General features: G+C 35.2%; 2 protein-coding genes across 5 annotated transcripts; one reads left to right on the top strand and one right to left on the bottom strand.

The window, feature by feature from the left end:
* The first annotated feature begins 532 nt into the window (after positions 1-532).
* On the top strand, positions 533-7,812 carry LOC147411850 (uncharacterized). Of its 4 annotated transcripts, none has more exons than XM_086453094.1 (4): positions 533-690; positions 1,761-2,174; positions 2,902-4,129; positions 4,576-7,812. In XM_086453094.1, exons 2-4 carry the CDS (start codon positions 2,005-2,007, stop codon positions 7,411-7,413), a joined length of 4,236 nt encoding a protein of 1,411 aa, XP_086309220.1. In that variant the 5' UTR covers positions 533-690; positions 1,761-2,004; the 3' UTR covers positions 7,414-7,812. The 4 variants fall into 4 exon arrangements, with proteins under 4 accessions (XP_086309220.1, XP_086309236.1, XP_086309227.1 ...); XM_086453110.1 differs by having other exon boundaries at positions 551-701; XM_086453101.1 differs by lacking the exon at positions 533-690 and adding an exon at positions 708-891.
* A 6,798-nt stretch (positions 7,813-14,610) lies between these two features.
* On the bottom strand, positions 14,611-17,857 carry LHCA3 (PSI type III chlorophyll a/b-binding protein). Its single transcript, XM_086453086.1, has 3 exons — positions 17,634-17,857; positions 17,351-17,412; positions 14,611-15,315 (listed from the first exon to the last, which is right to left on the bottom strand). Exons 1-3 carry the CDS (start codon positions 17,784-17,786, stop codon positions 14,700-14,702), a joined length of 831 nt encoding a protein of 276 aa, XP_086309212.1. The 5' UTR covers positions 17,787-17,857; the 3' UTR covers positions 14,611-14,699.
* Positions 17,858-20,652: the final 2,795 nt, after the last annotated feature.

Raw genomic sequence — 20,652 nt, 5'->3', positions numbered from 1 at the left:
AAAATTTTATTTAGATTTTGTATATCAAATCAGGTGGGATCCAATCCAATATTTATCAGATGAATCGTAGATTTTGATCGGATCTGATCCACTAACAGTACCAAATCTTTTGATGCATGAACCCTAATGTATGTATGTAAATGGAAATACATACATTGATATAATTAGAGGAAAACTAAGGAGGATATATAGAGTAGGTATAAGATACGACAAATTTCTGGGAAAAATCAAAACAAGAGAACTTTTCTACTGTCCAACGACATTGGATACTGAGTTCTTATAAACGACTGAGATGTAAAAGTAAGTACAAACATCTCGGGATCAGTTTCCTTTCTTCCCATATCAACCGTTCATTCCAAACTCAATGTCCAACGACGTTGGACACCTGAACTTACTTAAATAATATAACCGTCCTCCATCCACCTCACTCACTCTATCTTAGAATTTTTAATTGTTTTTTTTTTTTTTCTTTCTCAGTAATACTAAATAGTACTAATGGTAGAGAAAGAGAAGTATAGTAGTAGAAGTGAGTCGGTCATATATGATACATGGTATGTGGAGAGAGGAGAGAGGAGAGAGAGAGAGAGATAGGGGGAGATATAGATAGAGAGGAGTGGTGGGGGTCCCAAGATGGTGAAATGGTACAAACCTGCTTTTGGTGGAGAACCTGATGCGGCCCTTTGATGATGTGTGAGTGGGTGGTGCTGCTCTTTTCTTCCCCTCTTCATCTTCAATCTCTCTCTACTTTCTTTGTTTTTCTTTCATCTCCACCTCTCTGTCCTTCTGTCTCTCTGACTGAAATCCTCTCCTTCTCCTCAATTTTATTTTTTTATATTTTTTTTTTTCCAGATTTTTAGTGGAACCCATGAGGGAAAACCTTCAGGGTAGAAGGTTTGTATGTTGTTTTCATGTAATATTCTTCATTTTTCTGGATCCTTCTAGTATGATCTTGGGTCCTTTTTTAAAAAAAAAATCTGTGAGTTTGATTCTGTTTTTTAGAATCCTTCGTGAGTTTTCCTTTAGATTTTCTTAGATTTCGTCATTTTTTTCCCGGATTCATCATTTATTTTAGCTAAAAAAGAGTACTTATTTTTCTTCAGATTTACAGTTGAAACCCAAGGTGATGATAATTTTGAAATCTGAAGCTCTCTGTGATTTCATGCTCCCTTCTTTACGTTTTTGAGTTTCTGTGTTTCCTTATCTTGTTTTATGGGTTGTATTACTTTTGATTCTACGAATCTGGTCTTGGGTTCTCACTGGATTAGGTTTGTGTTCATGTCTAGTTAAAATCGGTTCTCTTTCTCCTTCTTTTTCACCCCCAAAACATCTTCTCTATCTCCTCCTCTATTCTGATCTTGGGTTTGTGTGTATTTTTATTTCAAGTCATGGGTTCTCTTTAGATGTTTATTTTACAAGATGGGTTCTTTCTTATATGGTTTTGATTGTAATAGTATGTAGGGTTTACTAGATCAATTTCTCAAGATCTAATCCTCTTTCTCACTTGGCGTTTTTTCTAAATTTATTCACATAAAATAACGTTTCAGAGTCTTTGATCTTTTACCTTATATTTGCTTGTAAGTCTCAATTTTTTTGGGATGTATGTGTGTGAAAGAGGGGAAAGTCTCCTTGATCTCCTGGGAACCAACGGGTTTCCCTCAAGTTTACTAATTTTTTCACATAAAATAACGATCTAGAACCAATTTGAACATGTTTTTGTGCTTTGTTTTTTGTGATTTATTTCAGTTATCTGTCATTTGCAGGCACCAAATCAAGAGAAGATTATATAGCCGTTTGAAGTCTTTGATGAAGATAAGGGCCTAATACTTTTGAGGGTGTGTGGGGTTTAGATGTTTTTAGTTGTTATTTGAGAGGTTGTGGTGTGATTTGGAGTTCTGAGGCCATTGTTATGCTAGAGACCAAGTACAACAAAAGTCTGAGTTATAGCCAAAGCACTTGTGACTGTTACAAAAACAGCACAAGAAGAAGAGTGAAGCTTTCCTTCAGATGTTATCCATTGAAAACTCTCCACCAGATCCCCCATGTTCTTGCAAGATTCCAGGACTGAAAAGTGATGAAAGGGTTTCTGATAAGTTTGCCTTACAAGAGGCAGATCTGTTAAACACAGGCCTTGATCATGCTGATGATGATGATCAACTCCCAAACTTCTCCATAAGGTATCATATATATCTGATCTTCTTGTTCACATCTACTTGAGATCTCTTCAAGAAAGTCTCTTCTCACACCTCTACTTTCTCTCCTTACTAGATCTCAATCATCCCAGATTTGTGGGCTAAGTTTCAGTTTTCCGTACACCCATCTCTATTTTGTTTATGGGTTTTGCTTGGTTTGATCAGATGAACCTTTTCTTTGATTTTTTTCTTATATCAGAAGTGGTGGATTGCTTGGATGTGGGTTTTCTTAGATGATTTTTCCTTTTTTTTTTTTTTCATTTTAGTGCCAAATTTAGAAGTTTTTTCTTCCCATCCCCTTTGTTTGTTTGTATGATTTCATGTCACCTTGGGACTTCTGATTGGTTTCACAGCTATTTTTGAAGGTTTGCTGCAGTAATCCCCCCTTATTCTGTTGCTCACTGATATATATTAGTGTTTCCTTCATCTGGGTCGGGTACTGTTTGGATTCTTAATCATGGGTTTATTTCAAAATCTTCCACAAACTTTTTCTTTGTGGGGTTACTCTCTCTTTAGGCTCAACATACAATTTAAGATTCAGATAGTTGGCAAAGAAATTTTGATGTGTTTTTCTTGTTTGGATTACCTTTTATAGCTTAAGCTTTACTTGGTAGGACGGGAACTTGATAATTGAATACTATTAAACACTTTTGGGTTCATACGATTTGAAAATAATCCCTTTAAGTTTAAATTTTATTGGTTTGGATTGCAGAGATTATGTTTTTACAGCACGGAGCAAGGATATCGAGACGAACTGGCCTTTCCCCCAGCAATACTTGCAACTTTGCTTGAAGCATGGCATCAAGGATCTTTTACCACCTTTTGAACCTCCAGATTCAGTAAGAAATCGGTGTTTTGGTGTTGAAGTAGAAGGTAAGGAAACTACTGTGGAAGTTGGTGTGATTGAGGAAGAAAAGATCAATGGAGAATCCAATTGTATCAAGTATGCAACTTGTCCAAATATTCATGAATCAGTAGTTCTAAGATCTTCTGATCAGGCTCAATCTCCATTACAAGAGGAGAAGTCAACAGTGGATCCCATAGACACAAATTTGTGTGGATTACGGGGTTTGGACGATGCTGCCACAGAAAGGGAAGATCCATCGACCGTAATTAGTCATGCCCAATCTGAGAGACAGTCGGTTCCGACTAACAGCTTCCCTTGTTCGGTACAAGAAGCCACCACCACCACCACTTTGTCAGAAGCTTCGATAGAACTTGATCAAGACTTGGATTCACGTTGTGCAACTGAGAAGAACATTGAACCTTCGGGTAAGAAGTGTAGATTAATACTGAAATTGGGTACCCCATCTGATCCCAACCACAACGAAGATATTACGTCGAATACTACCACCGTATCAGATCCCATGGCTTCAAAAGTTTGCCCTGTTTGCAAGATGTTCTCATCAACTTCAAACACCACCTTGAATGCTCATATTGACCAATGCCTCGCTGTGGAGTCAACTTCCAAGTGGGCGTTGGATCCTTCGAAACTAACCAAATATAGAGTAAAGCCGAGGAAGAAGAGATTAATGGTGGATATATATAAGACTGCCCCACAGTGCACCCTTGAAGATCTTGATAGGAGGAATGGTTCAAATTGGGCTACAGATTTAAGCTTGGTTACTGCAGAAGCCAAGAGTTCCGCCGAAGGTAAAAGGCCAAGGCTTTCCCGTGTTGATGTTGAGGACACCGGTAATGAAAGTGCAGTCTATTTTGATTCAAAAGGTACAAAACTTCGGATTCTGTCAAAGTTTTGTGATGCATCAATGGCGACGGTGGGAGAGGATTCTAGTTCAAGAAGGCATATTAAGGATGGTAAGGAAAGCAAAATCTCTTCGATTGATAAGAAAAAATGTCTCCGTCCCAAACATTCCAAGAATCTGAAATCTAAGCCTCAGAAAAAGAAATCTTGGTCTCTTGAGTCGGATAGATCCAAGGTAAATCTTTCTTACTTTCTGTTTGTGTTCTCTCTTACTGAAAAGAACTATATCTTCTCTTTCTTTGGCTAGTTCTAAGTCATCTGTGAGAGATAAATGTGATTTCTCCAGTCTGTGGCCTACATAGTAAGGAGAATCATAGTAAGCTTAAGCAATCTATCCCAGTGATTTACTTTGCAGCTTTTCTACATTTTTGGCTCAATCACATGTTTTGGTATTTATTCATTATTATTATTTTATTTTTTTTGTTGGGGGGATGGTGATTGAAAATCATTCTCATGTTAATGTGTAACCGTAGAATTATGTTAGTATGCAGTTATTCTTTTAGTTTTAACATACATGAGCTTGTTGTGTTCAATTTAAAATTTCTTATAGCCCACTAACTTCAAACGCCTTCAAGTTTAATTAATATGATGTTTCATAATAGTTGGATTTCTGGTAAACAGATTTGTGGGCCGCCAGAAACGAAATATGGGATTGAAAAAAATGGTGAGAAGGAAGAATCTCTATCTGACCTTTTGAAAGGTCGTGACCATATCAATCGCAGTGAGTCAGGAGCTTTAGGGAAGTGGGTTGGCTCCAAACGGACTGGCTCCTTGAAGAATTTTAATAGCAAAGATGGTTGTAAAGGTCTGGAATATCCATCACGCATGGAAATGGATTCGTCGATTGAGAGCAACCAATCGAAGTTAGACAATTATTCTGTGAAGGGAAATCGTTCTCTGAACCTTCCAAGCCCATCAGAAAATCCCATCTCTTCTCCAAAAAGCAAGAGAGTGGAGAGTCCATTGTACGGAACGCAAATAACTGACAAGGGGGCAAAATCTCATCACTTGACTAATGGAAGCACTTCTTCGCATGCTGGTTGTATGTTGAAACTTTCAAGAACTTCGGGAAATTTTGCTTCTTCCCCGCGAAGCAAGAGAATTGGGGTTCATACGGGTTCCATTGAAAATTCCAAGAGTTTGCCAAAGACTGCCCTCAATGTGTCTAAGACTTTTCATCTAGTCTCAACTAAAGGAAAGCAACGCAACACTTTGAGAAAGGGGTTATCTGACAGACCCCCATTTTCTTGTTCTAAATCTAATGAGAATGAAAAATGTACTGTGTTAAAGAAATCTCGGATGCAGAAGTCCTTAACAGATATAGGTCAAGGGGATGGAGTACTGTCATCTAATACCGACGAACAATATGATTGGATGCATGACTCTTCTGAAAATCTATCTGGAAGCCTTGACCAGATGCAAGGAAACCATAAGTCAGATGACTCGAATGATGTTACGAGGCCCGATGCAAAAGAGACCACGGATGAAGTGTCCAATGGAAGAAGTGAAGTACTGAAATCCCGAATAGAAATTGAGAGAGAGGAACCCTTGACTTTGGAAAGATTACTTTCAGGGCCTGAATTTTGTGTTTCTGATGTCACTGACCATTTCCAACAATTCCATCGTAGCAATAATTTAATGGGTAAATTTGATCGCCTAGAAATTGATGCTGAAGAGGTTCCACTCAATGAGGACACAGTTGTTACACATTTCTCCAAGAAAGATGTTGACGGATATGATATAAGATCGACTGAGACCTTAGTTTCAGAAATCCAGAACCCAGTCCATCCTTCAGATACCCAATCCAACTCTCTTCGATCTATCGAAGAGTTTAAAAGACTTGTATGTGGAACTGAAGTAATGATGCCACTCATGGAACAAAGTCTATGTGAAAGTCAAGCGATATTTTGTGCCGATAATGTTGGTGGTAGGAATATTGGCCACAATTCTCATGTGGCATTAGAAGTGGATTGTAGAACTGATTCTGTGCCTATTTCACGATCACTTCTGCCAAGTATTGGGGTTATGGGTTCTGAAGAATTTCCAGATAACTCGTCATTAACGTCAAGCAAGATGTTATCTTCTCAAGATCAACATGTGATGATTGATAGAGACTCGTCAGGATCTCCTATTTCTGCAATGTCAACCATCTCTCACCCAACAATGGCAAGATCTGATGCAAAGTATCTGGAGCCAGAATCAGCTGTAGGACTTCCTGTTCAAGACAGTTTCATCTCAGGCTTCTCAGGTCGTAGTGGAGGGTCTGATCAACCGTGCTGTTGCTCACGGAAGGAGAATATATCTTTGGGTGCTGGCCTAACCCATCAAGAGTTCCAACATCCGAGACAACATCCCGTGCCCCAAATGATGCTGCCTTCAAAGGTAAAGCAAATAAGTTACAATCCGAACATTAGGCCTGAAATGTTCAATTCTCCAAGTTCAAGAAGCGACGAGATGGTGGTTCCCTTCTTCGAATCATCAAGAGCTCCTGTTCCTATAAATGCATCTGCCCCAAATCATGTTGACTTCAGTTCTGTTGGTCGATCCTCTCAGGTTCATCATCCTCAGTCCACTTCAAGTCCGGTACTAAGGTTGATGGGGAAGAATTTAATGGTGGTAAACAAAGAGGAGGACATGTCCATGCAAACTAGACAACCACCCCCGAGTTCTTTGAATGATTGTCCTAACATGAAGTATTTGACGCTTCTTGGATTCTCTCCCAGCAATATATCAAATTCGGATTGCCTTTCTTTCCATCATACAGGTCCAGATGGTTCCGTCATCATCAGCCAAAATTCATGCAATCCACCGCCACCACCACCATGTTTTGATACTGATCCTTCAAAAAGCTTTAGAAGTCCCATTACTTCCAAGACACATCAAACACCCCCACAACCAGTGCGAGGCAATCACAACAATATGGATATGAGAGGATTTAATGGGTACTCCTTTCCGCAGCATGGGTTAAAGGGTAGAATTGATTTGCAAACTCAGCAGAAGAGTCCCATTAGCAAACCAAATTCCCCATTTAATGTTGAGAGGGTCGTTACTGCTTCAAACCTCAAACACCGGAATCCTGTTTCTGATGCTCAAGCTGCGATCAATGCCACCAAAGAAGTAATAGTCATCGATGACTCTGCAGAAAAAGAAGCCGAATCAAGCATGATCTGTGCAAAATACACCGAGGGTTCGAGAGGAAGACAACAGTCTTCCGTGGGTATTCTTCCATCAACACCGTCGTATCCTAATTTGAGGCATATGAGTGCATTTTCTTGTCATCAGTCGACAAATCCTTTTTCGCGGAGGGAACTACAAGTGGAGCCCATGCCTGGTTACTTCATGTCACGCCCTCGAGGAACAAACACAAGTCCTGTGAAGCAGGGAAGTACTTCTGAAGCTTCTTCAGGTGTCGTCCCATTGCGGAGCCCTTTTACTGATCATTTTCGACGGGTCGTCTAAGCAAGGGAATGTATCATTCTCCGAGTTGGCCATAACCCAAAACTTTACTTTGCATCCTTGATTCCCCCCCCCCCCCCCCCCCCCCTAATTGGGTCTCTAATTCTGGATCTATTTCAGCGTGCCTTGTGGCACCTCTAGGCTCAACCAAACTTGTGCTTAAAAGCTTGAGCTCTTCCGGGCGGCAGTGACTGGCAAATCATCGGGGCTGGTAATTTGTAACAGATAGTTGAGTTATTTTCGGTAGGGTTCATATTTATTTTGATGTACTAAAAGTTGAGCCAGATTTGAACTGTTTTTTTGAGATTGCTGTTTTACAAAATTGCAGTCGATCTTCAACTTTATCCAAAACTATGTATATGCAATGCTGAATAACCAGTTAATATGGAGATCTTTTTACAATATTAGTGGAGTTTAAAAAGTTCATAAATTTGGGAATGCTGATCTTGTTATCAATCATTATTAGCTAATCTATTTTAGCTATTCCTCGTGTTAATCAAGAACCTGCATGATGGGTTTTATTATTCTATTACTACCCTTAATATGATAGTTACACACTGTTTATAATTATTCTTTATTTCCTATAAAATTATTGATTTTATTATGGTTACTTTAGGAGGAATGAAGTAAAGTTGTTGAGTGGTAGAGTAGAGGCTAAGTAGTGAAATAACACCCATATATTGAATCCAAAAGCATGCATGAAATGAAGCCAAACTTAACTTTACAAACTCTTGTGCTCAATTAATTTTATTAGGGTTTTTAATTTTTTAATATGATAGTTGCACATTGTTTATAATTATTCTTTAGTTCCTATAAAATTATTGATTTTATTATGGTTACTTAGGAGGGAATGAAGTAAAGTAATTAGTTGATGTTCAGTAGTAGAGTAGAGGCTACATGTAAAATAACACCCATTGATTGAATCCAAGAGCATGCATGAAATGAAGCCAAAGTTAACATTACAGTCTCTTGTGTTCATTTAATTATTATATATGTAGTTATGGAATCAATAATACACTATGGTTGGTGAAATAGCAGATTTTATTTATTTATTTTTTATTTTTTTCAAATAAGTTGGTTCTTCATAGAAACAATTTGTAGTTCTGGTATAACCCACTTTTTCTACTAAAAAGGGTCGATAGATTTTCGATTGGGAAATGGAATAATATTGTTTATAAATTTCAACATCTCCCTTGTGAAAAAAAAGACACAGATACAGACAGAAAAGCTGCTCTAACAGGCCAAATGGTATTGCAGCATTATCGTTTGGACTAAAAATCATTTTGTATCTTAGCCACTATGATGGTTGGGTCTTGGGTTTTGGTTTTTGGTCAGAGAATGATACCACGTGTCATAATTTTCTATTATAATATGATAATAATAATTATTATTAAAGAGTTACTATTGCCACACCAACTGTGTGCAATTCTTGGGTGATTTACATAGGAATTGGTGTGGCAGTAGCAGCTCTACTATTATTATTTCATGGAAGATGGGATGGTAGAAGAAAAGAGAAGGAAACTAAAGGGTTAAATCTGTATTATGATCATACATCATTGATGTGTCTTTATAGATTATGGTTTCAAGGTGAGATAGAGATGAATTGCCCCGAGTCATCTCGGTATGTTCACCAACGAGACGGATTTACATGACTGTCTCAGACTTTATACCATATCACAAGATAAATGAGATGACTCAAATGATATTTTGAAAATCTTGGACGACTTTGTAAAATTTGGCCAAACTAGTTGTGATTTCGTGTATTTTAATTAAATATTATTTTTAAAATTTAAATATTTATTATCTAAATAAAAAAATTATTGTTAAATATTTTCTAATCTATCTTATTTTATAAAAAAATTAATTACTTTTATATGAATAAATAATTCTAAATTGAATTAAATGATTTATCTCATTCGAGACGAGTTGATGTGTGTGAGACAACTCGGTATCTTTTTTGAACAAAATGTCAAATCGAGATTAGAAACCATGTTATAGATAGGGATTGGATACAAGGTGGTGAGCAAAAGAAGAGAAAAAAATATAATTTTTATTTATGAATTTGACGTCAATAGATCAAGTAATTATGACCTGAATTTAGTAATAGATTTACAAATCCAATCAATATCTAAAGAAAATGCGGAAGGGACCCATACCATCATCAACCCAAATTCCATATCAATATGGGAGAGAGATAGGTCAAAGTTTTGTGAAATTTCTATTTCAACTTTAGATTTTCTTTGTTTCCTAGTTATTTATTTGTATGGTGGAATGTGAATTGCGTGGGCAAAGGTAGACAATAATATCTAACATGGGTTCACTTTACCCGTTTGAAGTACTTAATGTTTATTTCATTTCCAACTATTATAATTCTTAGGAAATAACTTCCACTGTAAGAATGATTTTAATAACAATCAGGATTCATAATGGTGTCTATGTGGCAGGTTTTGATTGGTGTTTACAACATATCGAACTCCTAACAAGTTATTTTCTATATGGCATGCACCTATGTGTTCAAAATTCCAACCAAAATGTGCACCGGACGTTGCTATAGGAACGGGATACCATTTTGAATCACTACTCTTTTAAAAATCGTCCTAAGACCTTGTTTCCCCCTCGAAGTCATCACAATTGCGTTGCTGTGCATTTTGGAGTTGTGGGCCAATTCTCAACAGAAACCTAAGAAAAAGTAGATGAAAAAGTCGTAGTGTGCGTCATGAATAACTCAAATTATTTTAGTATGTTTGTGAATTTGATACAAGATTTACGTGATTCAATCATGCCTACGTCCATGTCTGAGAGTTTAGAAGGTTGTACTATGTTTGAGAATATGATTATAGGTCGTACTTATAAAATCACAACTTTTCAATTTGATGAATTTTTTTATAAAATAGAATGTTGAGCTAGATGATTGAGAGTAAACAATGTTACCCTAACTAGAGGTTGAAGATGATGGGTTAGGAAGAAATAATCAAAGGTTTTTAACTTGAGGTTGATGATGAGGATCACTATGTTAATTTTATTGATCTTTTTGAGAAGCATGTAAACCAGCTTAAAATCGCAGGGGATATTACAAATATTAATCAAAATGTGGTGGGGTATATCTAAATCATCCTACAAAGAATCTTAGAAATAGGGCGTTCAATTTAATGATCTATCCTAATCAAGCCCATACGAAAAAATTAGGTTTAGGGCTTTGACTTGAGCTTGTGAAGGTAGGGTCATGTTTAAAACTCTTCAACTTGTTAGGCTAGGGCCTAATATGGTCAACCTAGTCTGACCTGCCCTACTATTATATTGTATATAAGTATGTTATATATAATTAGAAATATATGATTTTGTACTATAAAAAAAAATAAAGTATATCATAAAATATAAGTTCATTATCATTTTTAATCATTTTCAACTAAAATGGAGACTAAGCCCCTATTTTGATGAAAATGACATTACATAATTCCAAACAATTTCGAGAGGTGCATGAGTTATAAAGCTCAAAGATCTAACCAAACACAAATCCATTAGAGTTGAATTTGGGCTTAGAACATTTCTAACGGTGTCTCAAATTTTGGAATTGTCAGTTATAAAAGCTCTACAATGCAAGTGTTGTATGGTCTATATCAAAAATAAAATATGTTAAAAGTAATGCTATATTTTGTATTATTTTTAAAATATCTCAAAATTTACGTTAGTTTATTTTATGTTGGAAAAAATGTATTTTGGATTATTCTTATAATCAAATTACAATCCAAAACACATCAATAATATTTTTTTGAGATAAAACATTGAAGAAAAATATGTCAAATATAATATTTTTCCACTTTATTATTTCATAAAATGAAATTTAAAGAAGTATTACCGTTGGAGATACTCTCAGAATAAGGTTTGAGCTAAGGTACAATATGTTCTTCTAAGACTGGGTTCGAACGCATCCCAAACCTGATTTGAACCAACTCAATTCATTGATAGACCTACTTCCAAATAATGTTATTTTCTTTATTTAAAGACCCAATCAAGATATCATATGAGAAAACCCTAAGGGGTTGGTTGAGTGGCAAGCCGAACCTTTATAAGCTCCTTAAAAAGGATAGGTCAAGTGTTCAAAATCCCTTGAAGCAATGAATTCCTTGGGATCACTCTATGATTGACAACTTAATCAGTTGCACGTAAAACTTGCCGAGGGGAGGGTCCTTGTGATGGTGAGATTAATGCCCACGATGCCGAAAAAAATAATAATTTCATATGAAGATGATGGTCCCTGCAATGTCATGCGCAAATAATATCTTTTTTTTGCCTTTTTTGCTGTTTTATTACTAAATGATGTGACATCATCAATTTAATAACGAATGGGGATTCCGTAGCAGTTATTAAATATAAAAGACTGTAGTTTATTTGTAGTCGACATTTACCTAATAATTTTAAACTCAACTTCAATTTTCCACAAAGGCCAAACCACTAAAGTCTTCATTTTGTTGGAAGGATCGATAGTTCCGAAAAAGTAAGGGTGATTTCGAGATGCCCTCCACGTTTTAGAGAATTTTTTAGATACCAAATCTGATGATATATATATATATTAGAAATGTTCGGCATCAAATATTTTGGCAAACATTTTGCCCAATCATTTTTGTTCTACGTGGGTTAGAAGTTTTGGAATTGGCTGATTTTTTATGAGGATAATCTCTACACCGTAGAGATTATCCTCATAAAAAATCAGCTAATTCCAAAACTTCTAATCCCATAAAAAATGATTTACAAAAAATGGACGGTCCACGATTTTTCAACTTGTAAACATGGGGCTAGAAGTTTTGGAATGAGCTGATTTTTTGTGAGGATGATCTCACCGTAAAGATCATCCTCACCAAAACTCAGCCCATTCCAAAACTTCTAACCCATGTAGGACAAAAATGGTTGGGCAAAATGTTTGGTGCTGAACGGGACCCTCTCTCTCTCTCTATATATATATATATATAGATGGTGTTATTACGACTCCCTTTGCGCCACACCATTTTGTCTTATATGGGCAAAAATGTTTGGAATGGGCTGATTTTTTGTGAGGATGATCTATATGATGAGGGATCATCCTGACAAAAAATCATCACATTCCAAAACTTCTAACCCCATCAAAATTGATTTACAAAAATTGGACGGTCTAAAATTTTTTAACTTATAAACATGGGGCTAGAAGTTTCATAATGAGCTGATTTTTGGCAAGGATGATCTCCTCACCATAGAGATGACCCTCACAAAAAATCAGCCCATTCCAAACATTTTTGCCCATATAAGACAAAATGATGTGTCGCAAAGGAGGTCGTAATGGGGGTCGTAATAACCCAACCCTATATATATATATGGGGATAGATCATGGGACACATGTAAAAATAATGTAATAATAATAAATTTTCAAAATATGGGTTAGAGGTTTTGGATTGAACTAATCTTTTGTGAGGGGGACCTTTATGATGAGAAGATCATTCTAAAAAAAATATTAGTCCAATCTGAAACTTCTAATCCCATCAAAAGTAATTTAGAATGTGGATCGTCGATTTTTTACTAATAATTTTCACTTTTGATGGACTTAGAAGTTTCTGGTTGAACTGATTATTTGTGAGGATGATCTTCTCATCATAGAGACCATCCTCATAAAAAATCAGCTCAATCCAAAACCCCTAACTTATATTTTGAAAAATCATTATTTTTACATATGTCCATGAACCACCATATATATATATGCCCTTTGGACTCATTCTACTAAAGAAGACTAATAATAAATGACCTAAAAACCCTCACCTTCAATTTCTAGTGAGGGAGACCCTTGATTTTTCTCCTAAAAATCCATCTTCTACATCAAAAGGGAACTATTTTTAATCAATTTTCTATGTTGTATTCTACTTCATCTGTGAAGAAAATCCTTTATTTCTCTACCTAAAAAATCCATCATCTTCTACCAAAATTATTATTTTCTTCTATGGATTTAAAGGTTGAAGGATGAAGATGAGGAGATATAATTTTAGATGAGTGGTTTGGGAGAGAAAGATCAAGAGCTTTTGGATAGAGGGCAAGGACGAGAGCAATTAGCCCATTTTTTGTTATTCTCTTAAGAAGACTGAGGTCAAGGGAGTATGTCCAAATAACCCAGAAAGCAATATCAAATATCAAGTAGAACTGATACAACTTGCATTTATTTAGAAGAAGGGACCTATAATAAGTTAAAGTGTCTTTTACTGAACACAAACCATTTACTATTTATATACATTTTCAATCATAAAGTTGCAAAAACTCTCTTTAAACATTGCAAATTCTACCTTGGTGTGGCCCCACACAACCATTTATTTTTAAAGAAGCAAAATATCCTTTGTTTACAACTTGTTGAGAAAAAAGAATGGTCTCTCATGGTGTGACCTACCCTTCCTGTGATTCATCATTGAAAAGTGGAGGGAGGAAGAGATGGAGATTAAAAGATCAAGGATTTGTAAAGAGGAAGGATAGATGTAAATGAAAGAGTTGAAGGATCTTTCGACATATTTTTTTGAAGAAAACATTTTCGTGATTAGTGATTTTGGACATCATACTTATCTTTTTTGATAAATTTTGTGAATAGTGATGTGTCAGATGTCTACTATTCAGTACCGTTGGATGTCATAATTATCTTTTTGAAAGATTTGTTGTGGAGTGGCTTTCATCTTAGATGTTTAATGATATTGGACATTTTGCATGTGTCCAACACTAACGATATTTTACTAATTAAGGAGAATAGTTTTGTTGGAACTTCAATTTTATGGAACGTTTTGAGCTAACATTATGAGGAATTATAATAATTTTGTCAGTATATTTTTATACACAATTTATCAGTAAAATATGGTTAAAATGCAAAATATAATCCTGGATCTTGTTAATGTGTGCCCTAAGGGTACATGTTAAAATGCAATAAATACACTTTGAAAATTGGAATTTGAGGGCATCTTTAAGTACAAAATCCAATTCCCAAAGTGTATTTATTACACTTAATCGTGTGCCCGCATTGGCTAACGCAGCATGTACCGAGGTGTGGGAGGAGCAATTCCTCCACCCTAGGTGCACACCATCTGGATTCTTCTGAAAAATATGTTCATAAAACATTTAGTATCTCAATCCATGTATATTTTTGAAGCAATGTTAATGATAATGATAAGATGTAAAAATATACTTATGAGGGGAAGGAGAAGGTGGAATTAATTAGGTATAAATACCATAAAAGAGTAATAATTAATCTTCACAAAATATTACAAAAGAGAAAGAGAAGCATAAGTCTAGTACTAATGGAACTTGAGGCTAGTCAAGACATTGTTGTTGATTGGATCAGCCAAGTGGTCCAAGAGGTTTTGGAAGGGACCAACACCAGTCACAAGAGCTTGAATAAAGAAACCCAAGATGGCTAACATAGCCAACCTCCCATTCTTAACTTCTTTCAACTTCAAATCATTCAAAGACTTCTCATCCTTTCCAAACCCAAGAGGGTTGAATAATGGTCCACCAGGGTAGATTGGGTTGCCTGACCCACCAAAATATTTCTCAAGCCCCAAGAAGTATTGCTTTTTCAAGCACCCTGGCTTGGCCCAATCTTGCAATCTCCTGTGCTCTGCAAATCCCATTAGTGCCATCTCGAATACAAAGAGTGTGTAAGGGTCTGCCCAATAATTATAGGTCCCAGCGGGCGGAATTACACCAGTTTTGAACCATGGGAGGGCAGTTTCTGGAGGAATAAGGCCAAGCTTTCCAAGAATCTCGGGTGCAATAGCGCCTACAACACCCAGCATGGCATAACGTCCATTGATGACCTCTCCGTAAGCTAGCCAATTAGGCTCAATGAACCCTCCTGTGCCTTCTGGATCAGAGAGGCCTAGAGGGTCGAATCCGTAGTCACCGGGGAGACTGTAAAGGTGATACATGTAAGTTATGTGTAATGGTAAGCAGAGCAGGGATTATTTTACTCTTTTTAAATGGTGGATATGTTAGACAGTAAGATCCACTGTATTGTATTAAGATGCATAAGATACATTGTATCATTGTTAGTATATCTCATCACAGATGGTAGGTTGTAATGGAGAGTGATATATCAATTAGTATCTTCTACATTAATAATTAATAAGTGTTGATGCTTAGGATATTTAATTCTAAATAGTATTGAAGGTTTCAATTAATTAGAATGTTTGTACTTTGTACCAGGTTTTCATGCTTCCTCACCCTCCTTAGTACAGTTTTAGAATCAAATGCCATATATGCTTAACATCTATCCATTAATAACTTTTACTTAATGAGAACTATGACCAATAGACGATCCTAGGCATCCAATAATTGCATTTTTTTTCTAGATCATTGGATTGAAAGGCCAGGATTCACTTACATAAAGGTGTCAATGGGAACCTAGTTAATTAATATATATATATATATATAGGGGACGGTTCAGCAGCCCTAAAGTTTGCCAAGTTTGGTGCCAAACATTTTTCAAAATATGGGTTAGAAGCTTTGGAATGAGTTGATTTTTTGTGAGAATGATCTCTATGATGAGGAGATCATCCTCACCAAAAATCAGCCTATTCCAAAACTTCTAACCCCATCAAAAGTGAGTTACAAAAATTGGACAGTCCACGATTCTTCAACTTGTAAACTAGGGTTAGAAGTTTCAAAATGAGCTGATTTTTTGTGAGGATGATCTCTTCACCGTAGAGATCATCCTTACAAAAAATCAGCCTATTCCAAAACTTCTAACCCATCAAAAGTGATTTACAAAAAATGTTTGGCACCAAACTTGGCAAACTTTAGGGCTGCTGAACCGCTCCCATATATATATATATATATATATAGATAGATAGATAGATATACCCAGTTATTTTCGATGGCCATCTTAGGAATCCATTAAGAAACAGATCTCTTATAGGTATCTGTTGAGAACCCGAATGCATTCCAATATTGAAGTTATTTTGCTTGTATCTTATTTATCAGAGTGGTGATAATATGACTCCCCCACATGGCATACTCAACCAACTCCCCTGATGTGGCGTGTGCCAGAACCATAGATTTCCTTTCATCGGGATACACAAATGCACATCCCCATAAATATGTGTAGTTGTGTATACCGATGAAAGGAAATCTACGGTTTTGGCACAACCCACGTCAAGGGAGTCGATCGAGTATGCCACGTGCGGGAATCCGATAATCACAGCTCTATTTATAAGGACGTTAAGTAATCTAATTAAAATATGGGTTGGGTTCCAGTGACTCATGAAGAATGACTCATGTGAAAACACATGATCCTGACCGTGTAAACACGAAATCCAACAGTCAGGATTTATACATATCTCAATAACACACATCTCCGGGATACTTATCCCGAGAATGAATTTCAACCTTTGGATTTTGTGTTTAAATGGTTGAGATCATGTGCTTTTTACTTGAGTCATTCTTCATGATTCAACAAAACCTAACCCATAATAAGGTAGTTTATAAGTAAATGAACTTCAGCTAGAATTAGAACATATATAGAATATGGAGCCTTTAGTTTGAACTCTCTCTCAACACAAATGGCTATTTATTTATATTCCCTATTCCTTCACAGTCTCAACCACAAACAAAGACTCCATATCCTAATTTTCAAGAATTTTCCTTCCAAAAGTTTGATTTACTCAAAGAATTAATTGTCAGTATCAATTATCGATCAATGGAGGAACTATATTGCTCATTTTTTTTTTCATTAAAAATTAATAATTTATAGGGTCGATTCTGGTTCCAAGGGTTTCATATCCGGAACCGAAACTGACCCATTGACATCCACACCCCTACACTTGCATGTACTATACACGAAAGCTGTAGGGGTGAAGAAGCAAGAATTAAAAAAAAAAAAATTAAGTCTCAGTAGAGAATTGTTTTCAATCATAGATTCTTCTAGTTCTAGGCACAATTAAATTACCTTCCATCTAAGTAAGAAAGGCTCTGTTTGGATGCAAACCAAAGCTGTCTGTCCGCTCCTTGCTGTAAATAAATACAAGTTTACATCATATAAGAACATGAAATACTGTAAAATAAATAAATAAATACTATGTTGATGATCTTGTAAAATGATCCTAGCCCATTGAATCAGATGGTTAATTTGTGTCTTAGAATCACTAACAAAAGTAAATAATTAACAATAATAAATGTTCCAACTGAAAATGATTTTGCTAGGAAACTATATATATGTTGAACAAACAAACCTTAACAGGGGGAGTACTAGCTGCTTTAACAACAAATGAGGACTTTCTTGATGATGACCCAATTGAAGATCTGACTGATCTTCCTCTGAAGAGCTGTCTCACAGCGTCTGTTGAAGAGGAGAGAGAAGAGGAGACAAGGGCTTGTGTTGCCATTTCAGCTTCTTTTTTCCCTTGAAGTTGAGACTATATGAGTTGGTTCTCAGTTGGGTTTCTAATCTAAAAGAGAACAAATGGGGAAATATGTTGGAAATCAGTGGATGAGGTGGCCTTTCTAGTGGATTAGATAGGATCTGATTAGCCAACAATATGATGAAACGTGGCATCATCCTTAGATAAGGAATCCTGTGCTTTTAGGTTTCTAGATACTCTGCCACGTGGTACAATGGTTGTGAGGCTGTGAGCCTCTGAATGATGGATACCACACCGCTGTGCTTCAGATTTTTGTTCCCCTCCAAAAATATGAGGCTATTATCAAGTCTCATGAAAATAATAAGGGTTACCAGTTACCACCTCCACACATTTTGGCAAATATTTGAGTTACCTCCTATGTTTACAAATTAATGACATACCCCTTGATCTTGTCTTCTCTCACTAAAAATGGCCACTTATAATCAAACATGCTTGACTTTTTTTACCAAAACCTTTCATCTTCAATGGTTCGGTATAAAGCTTTCAAAGACACTTTCCTAACTAACTTAGGTGATGTTTATTTGCGCTATTTTTCAGTATTTATTATTAGAAAAAATAAATTCAGTACTTTTTATCAAAATAACGCATTTATTTACTTTATATTTTTAACGTTTATTGTTAAAAATAAGTGAAAAAAATTCAACACTATTTTGATGTTAAATTTTTTTTTTTAAGCGGTAAACACTTTGATTTTTTAGGCACGGATAAGTATGCCATTATACTTAAAAGGATATTACCTCTTATATCCTATAGATAAGTATATAAGTACCCCCCACAACTTAATAAACCCAAATCATAGATAAATTATTTTGTTTTATATGGGTTAAAAGTTCTGGAATGAGTTGATTTTTGGTGAGGATAATCTCCTCATTAATATAGAAGTACCCCACAAATTAATAAACCCACACCATGGCCAAATTATTTTGTTTTATATGGGTTAAAAGTTTTGAAATGAGTTGATTTTTTGTGAGAATGATCTCTACAATGAGGAAATCATCCTCACAAAAAATCAGCCCATCCCGAAACTTCTAACCCTATCAAAACAAGTTCAAGAATCGTATATTGTCATTTTTTTTTAAAAATCATTTTTGACATGATTAAAAAATTTTAAATGGACTGATTTTTTGTGATGATGATCTCTAGACCATATAATTCATCCTCACTAAAAATTTGCTCATTCCAAAAACTTTAACCTATATAAGACAAAAAAAAAAAAAAAAATTGGCTATAGTGTGAGTTACCCTTACTAATTCGTAGGGTGCTTTTATAATCACACATCCTTCATTTCCATCGAATATTATTCATCCAAAATTAAATTCTTTTAATGTTGATTTCAAATTTTGGTGACTTGTATGATATTATTATTTTTAATTTTAAATTTGTGGGCTTTTAGAAATAGAAATTATTATAAATAAATTGAAATTTTGAGTATTACTTATTATTTAAAATAATATATTTTATTGTGTTTAATAAGAAATAGGCATTTGAAACATGCAAACAATGTGTAATATGATTGTAAGAGTAAAAAAGACAATTTACCAGTTTCAGCAATGTGTAACAAAAATGATTCGGCATCTAAACAAATAACTTTTTCAACACTTAAATTCAGTGCTTAATGCTATTCAACACTTTTTTTTTTTTTTTTCAGTTTAACAAAAAACACCTTAGTAACGAAGAAAAGCCTTACTAAAACTCATTCATCGTCAAAACAAGATCTTGAGATTCGAAATTTGACTAAATTTTTTCAAAAACACTCTTCTCACTAACTTAGTAAGATTAGGCGAACTTTAAATTTTTTACCATTTTCTTTTATCATAATATTCTATCTACTTCAATCTTCAAATCTCATAAACATAATAAAAATATTGAAGTAAAAGATGATAAAAATTTGAACAAATCAAAAGAATTTCCCACAAGAGATTGAGGTGAGGTTGAAAATAATGGATGGAAGTTGAGATTCAATATATTAAATTTAATTACATAAAGATTTATTGATTTTGCGAAGAAAATCAACAATGATCTTTTTTGGTTATAGCTTAAGAATGAAAACATTTAGATTATTCCCATGATTTTAAACTCGGTTTCGCGTCTCATCTCGTCCAGGTCCAATACTGAGTTGTCTCAGGCGAGTTTTCTGATACGTTTGAGATGTCTCATTCAACAAATCAAAAAGTTGAACATGAGGTATTAAATCTCGGTCAAAAAAGTGATTTGTGAGTTAATCTCGTTCAACTCTGATACCAAGTTAACTTGGACGATATGTCTCAGTCTCGAACTAATTTTAAAACCATAGTTATTCCTCGTAGTCTAGAAGTGAATACAAAGATCAAGGGGCCATGGCATAAGTTTCACACATAAGGGATATATGAAATATTCATCAAAATGTGGAGGCTATCTCTAAATCACCCAAATAACTATAATTTTCTAGCCTCAAAACATGTTTGAGATGCTTTTAAATCAAACTTATGATTGAAACGGGAGGAAAAACACTGATTTCCCTACGGACCATATTTATATGTTCTTTAGAGATCCATTAATGAGACTCTCCAAATTAAAAAATCCTCCACATCAGTCATTCATCTTATGGATATTCTTAAACATAGTTGTGGCTAAAATTTTCCAATTAATTAATAAGAGATGGTGAAATTGACTGTCATAATCAAATAGTTGATTAACTGGTCATGACCTGATGAGAAATTTAAAACAACTACGAACTTAACAAACAACCAAACCTAACCATAGTAAATTGGGTTCGACTAGATTATATAAGAAAGTTGGTTCGATTGAAATCGGACTAGATAATAAAAAGGATTGTTCAAAAGTATGAGTG

This window comes from Akebia trifoliata, chromosome 1 (genome assembly GCF_017979445.1).
Source record: "Akebia trifoliata isolate Shusen 1 chromosome 1, ASM1797944v1, whole genome shotgun sequence".
Taxonomy (NCBI): domain Eukaryota; kingdom Viridiplantae; phylum Streptophyta; class Magnoliopsida; order Ranunculales; family Lardizabalaceae; genus Akebia; species Akebia trifoliata.
The sequence above is the reverse complement of the archived record's forward strand: the minus strand, read 5'-3'. Positions and strand labels throughout refer to the sequence as shown.

Bases quoted from the DNA above. Each gene is read 5' to 3' on its own strand.
- LOC147411850 (XM_086453094.1), top strand. From the start codon at position 2,005: ATGTTATCCATTGAAAACTCTCCACCAGATCCCCCATGTTCTTGCAAG. The intron at 2,175-2,901 runs GTATCATATATA...TTTGGATTGCAG, and splicing joins CTCCCAAACTTCTCCATAAG to AGATTATGTTTTTACAGCAC. The intron at 4,130-4,575 runs GTAAATCTTTCT...TCTGGTAAACAG, and splicing joins TTGAGTCGGATAGATCCAAG to ATTTGTGGGCCGCCAGAAAC.
- LHCA3 (XM_086453086.1), bottom strand. From the start codon at position 17,786: ATGGCAACACAAGCCCTTGTCTCCTCTTCTCTCTCCTCTTCAACAGAC. The intron at 17,413-17,633 runs GTTTGTTTGTTC...ATTTATTTACAG, and splicing joins CTAGTACTCCCCCTGTTAAG to CAAGGAGCGGACAGACAGCT. The intron at 15,316-17,350 runs GTAATTTAATTG...TCACCTTTACAG, and splicing joins CTTTCTTACTTAGATGGAAG to TCTCCCCGGTGACTACGGAT.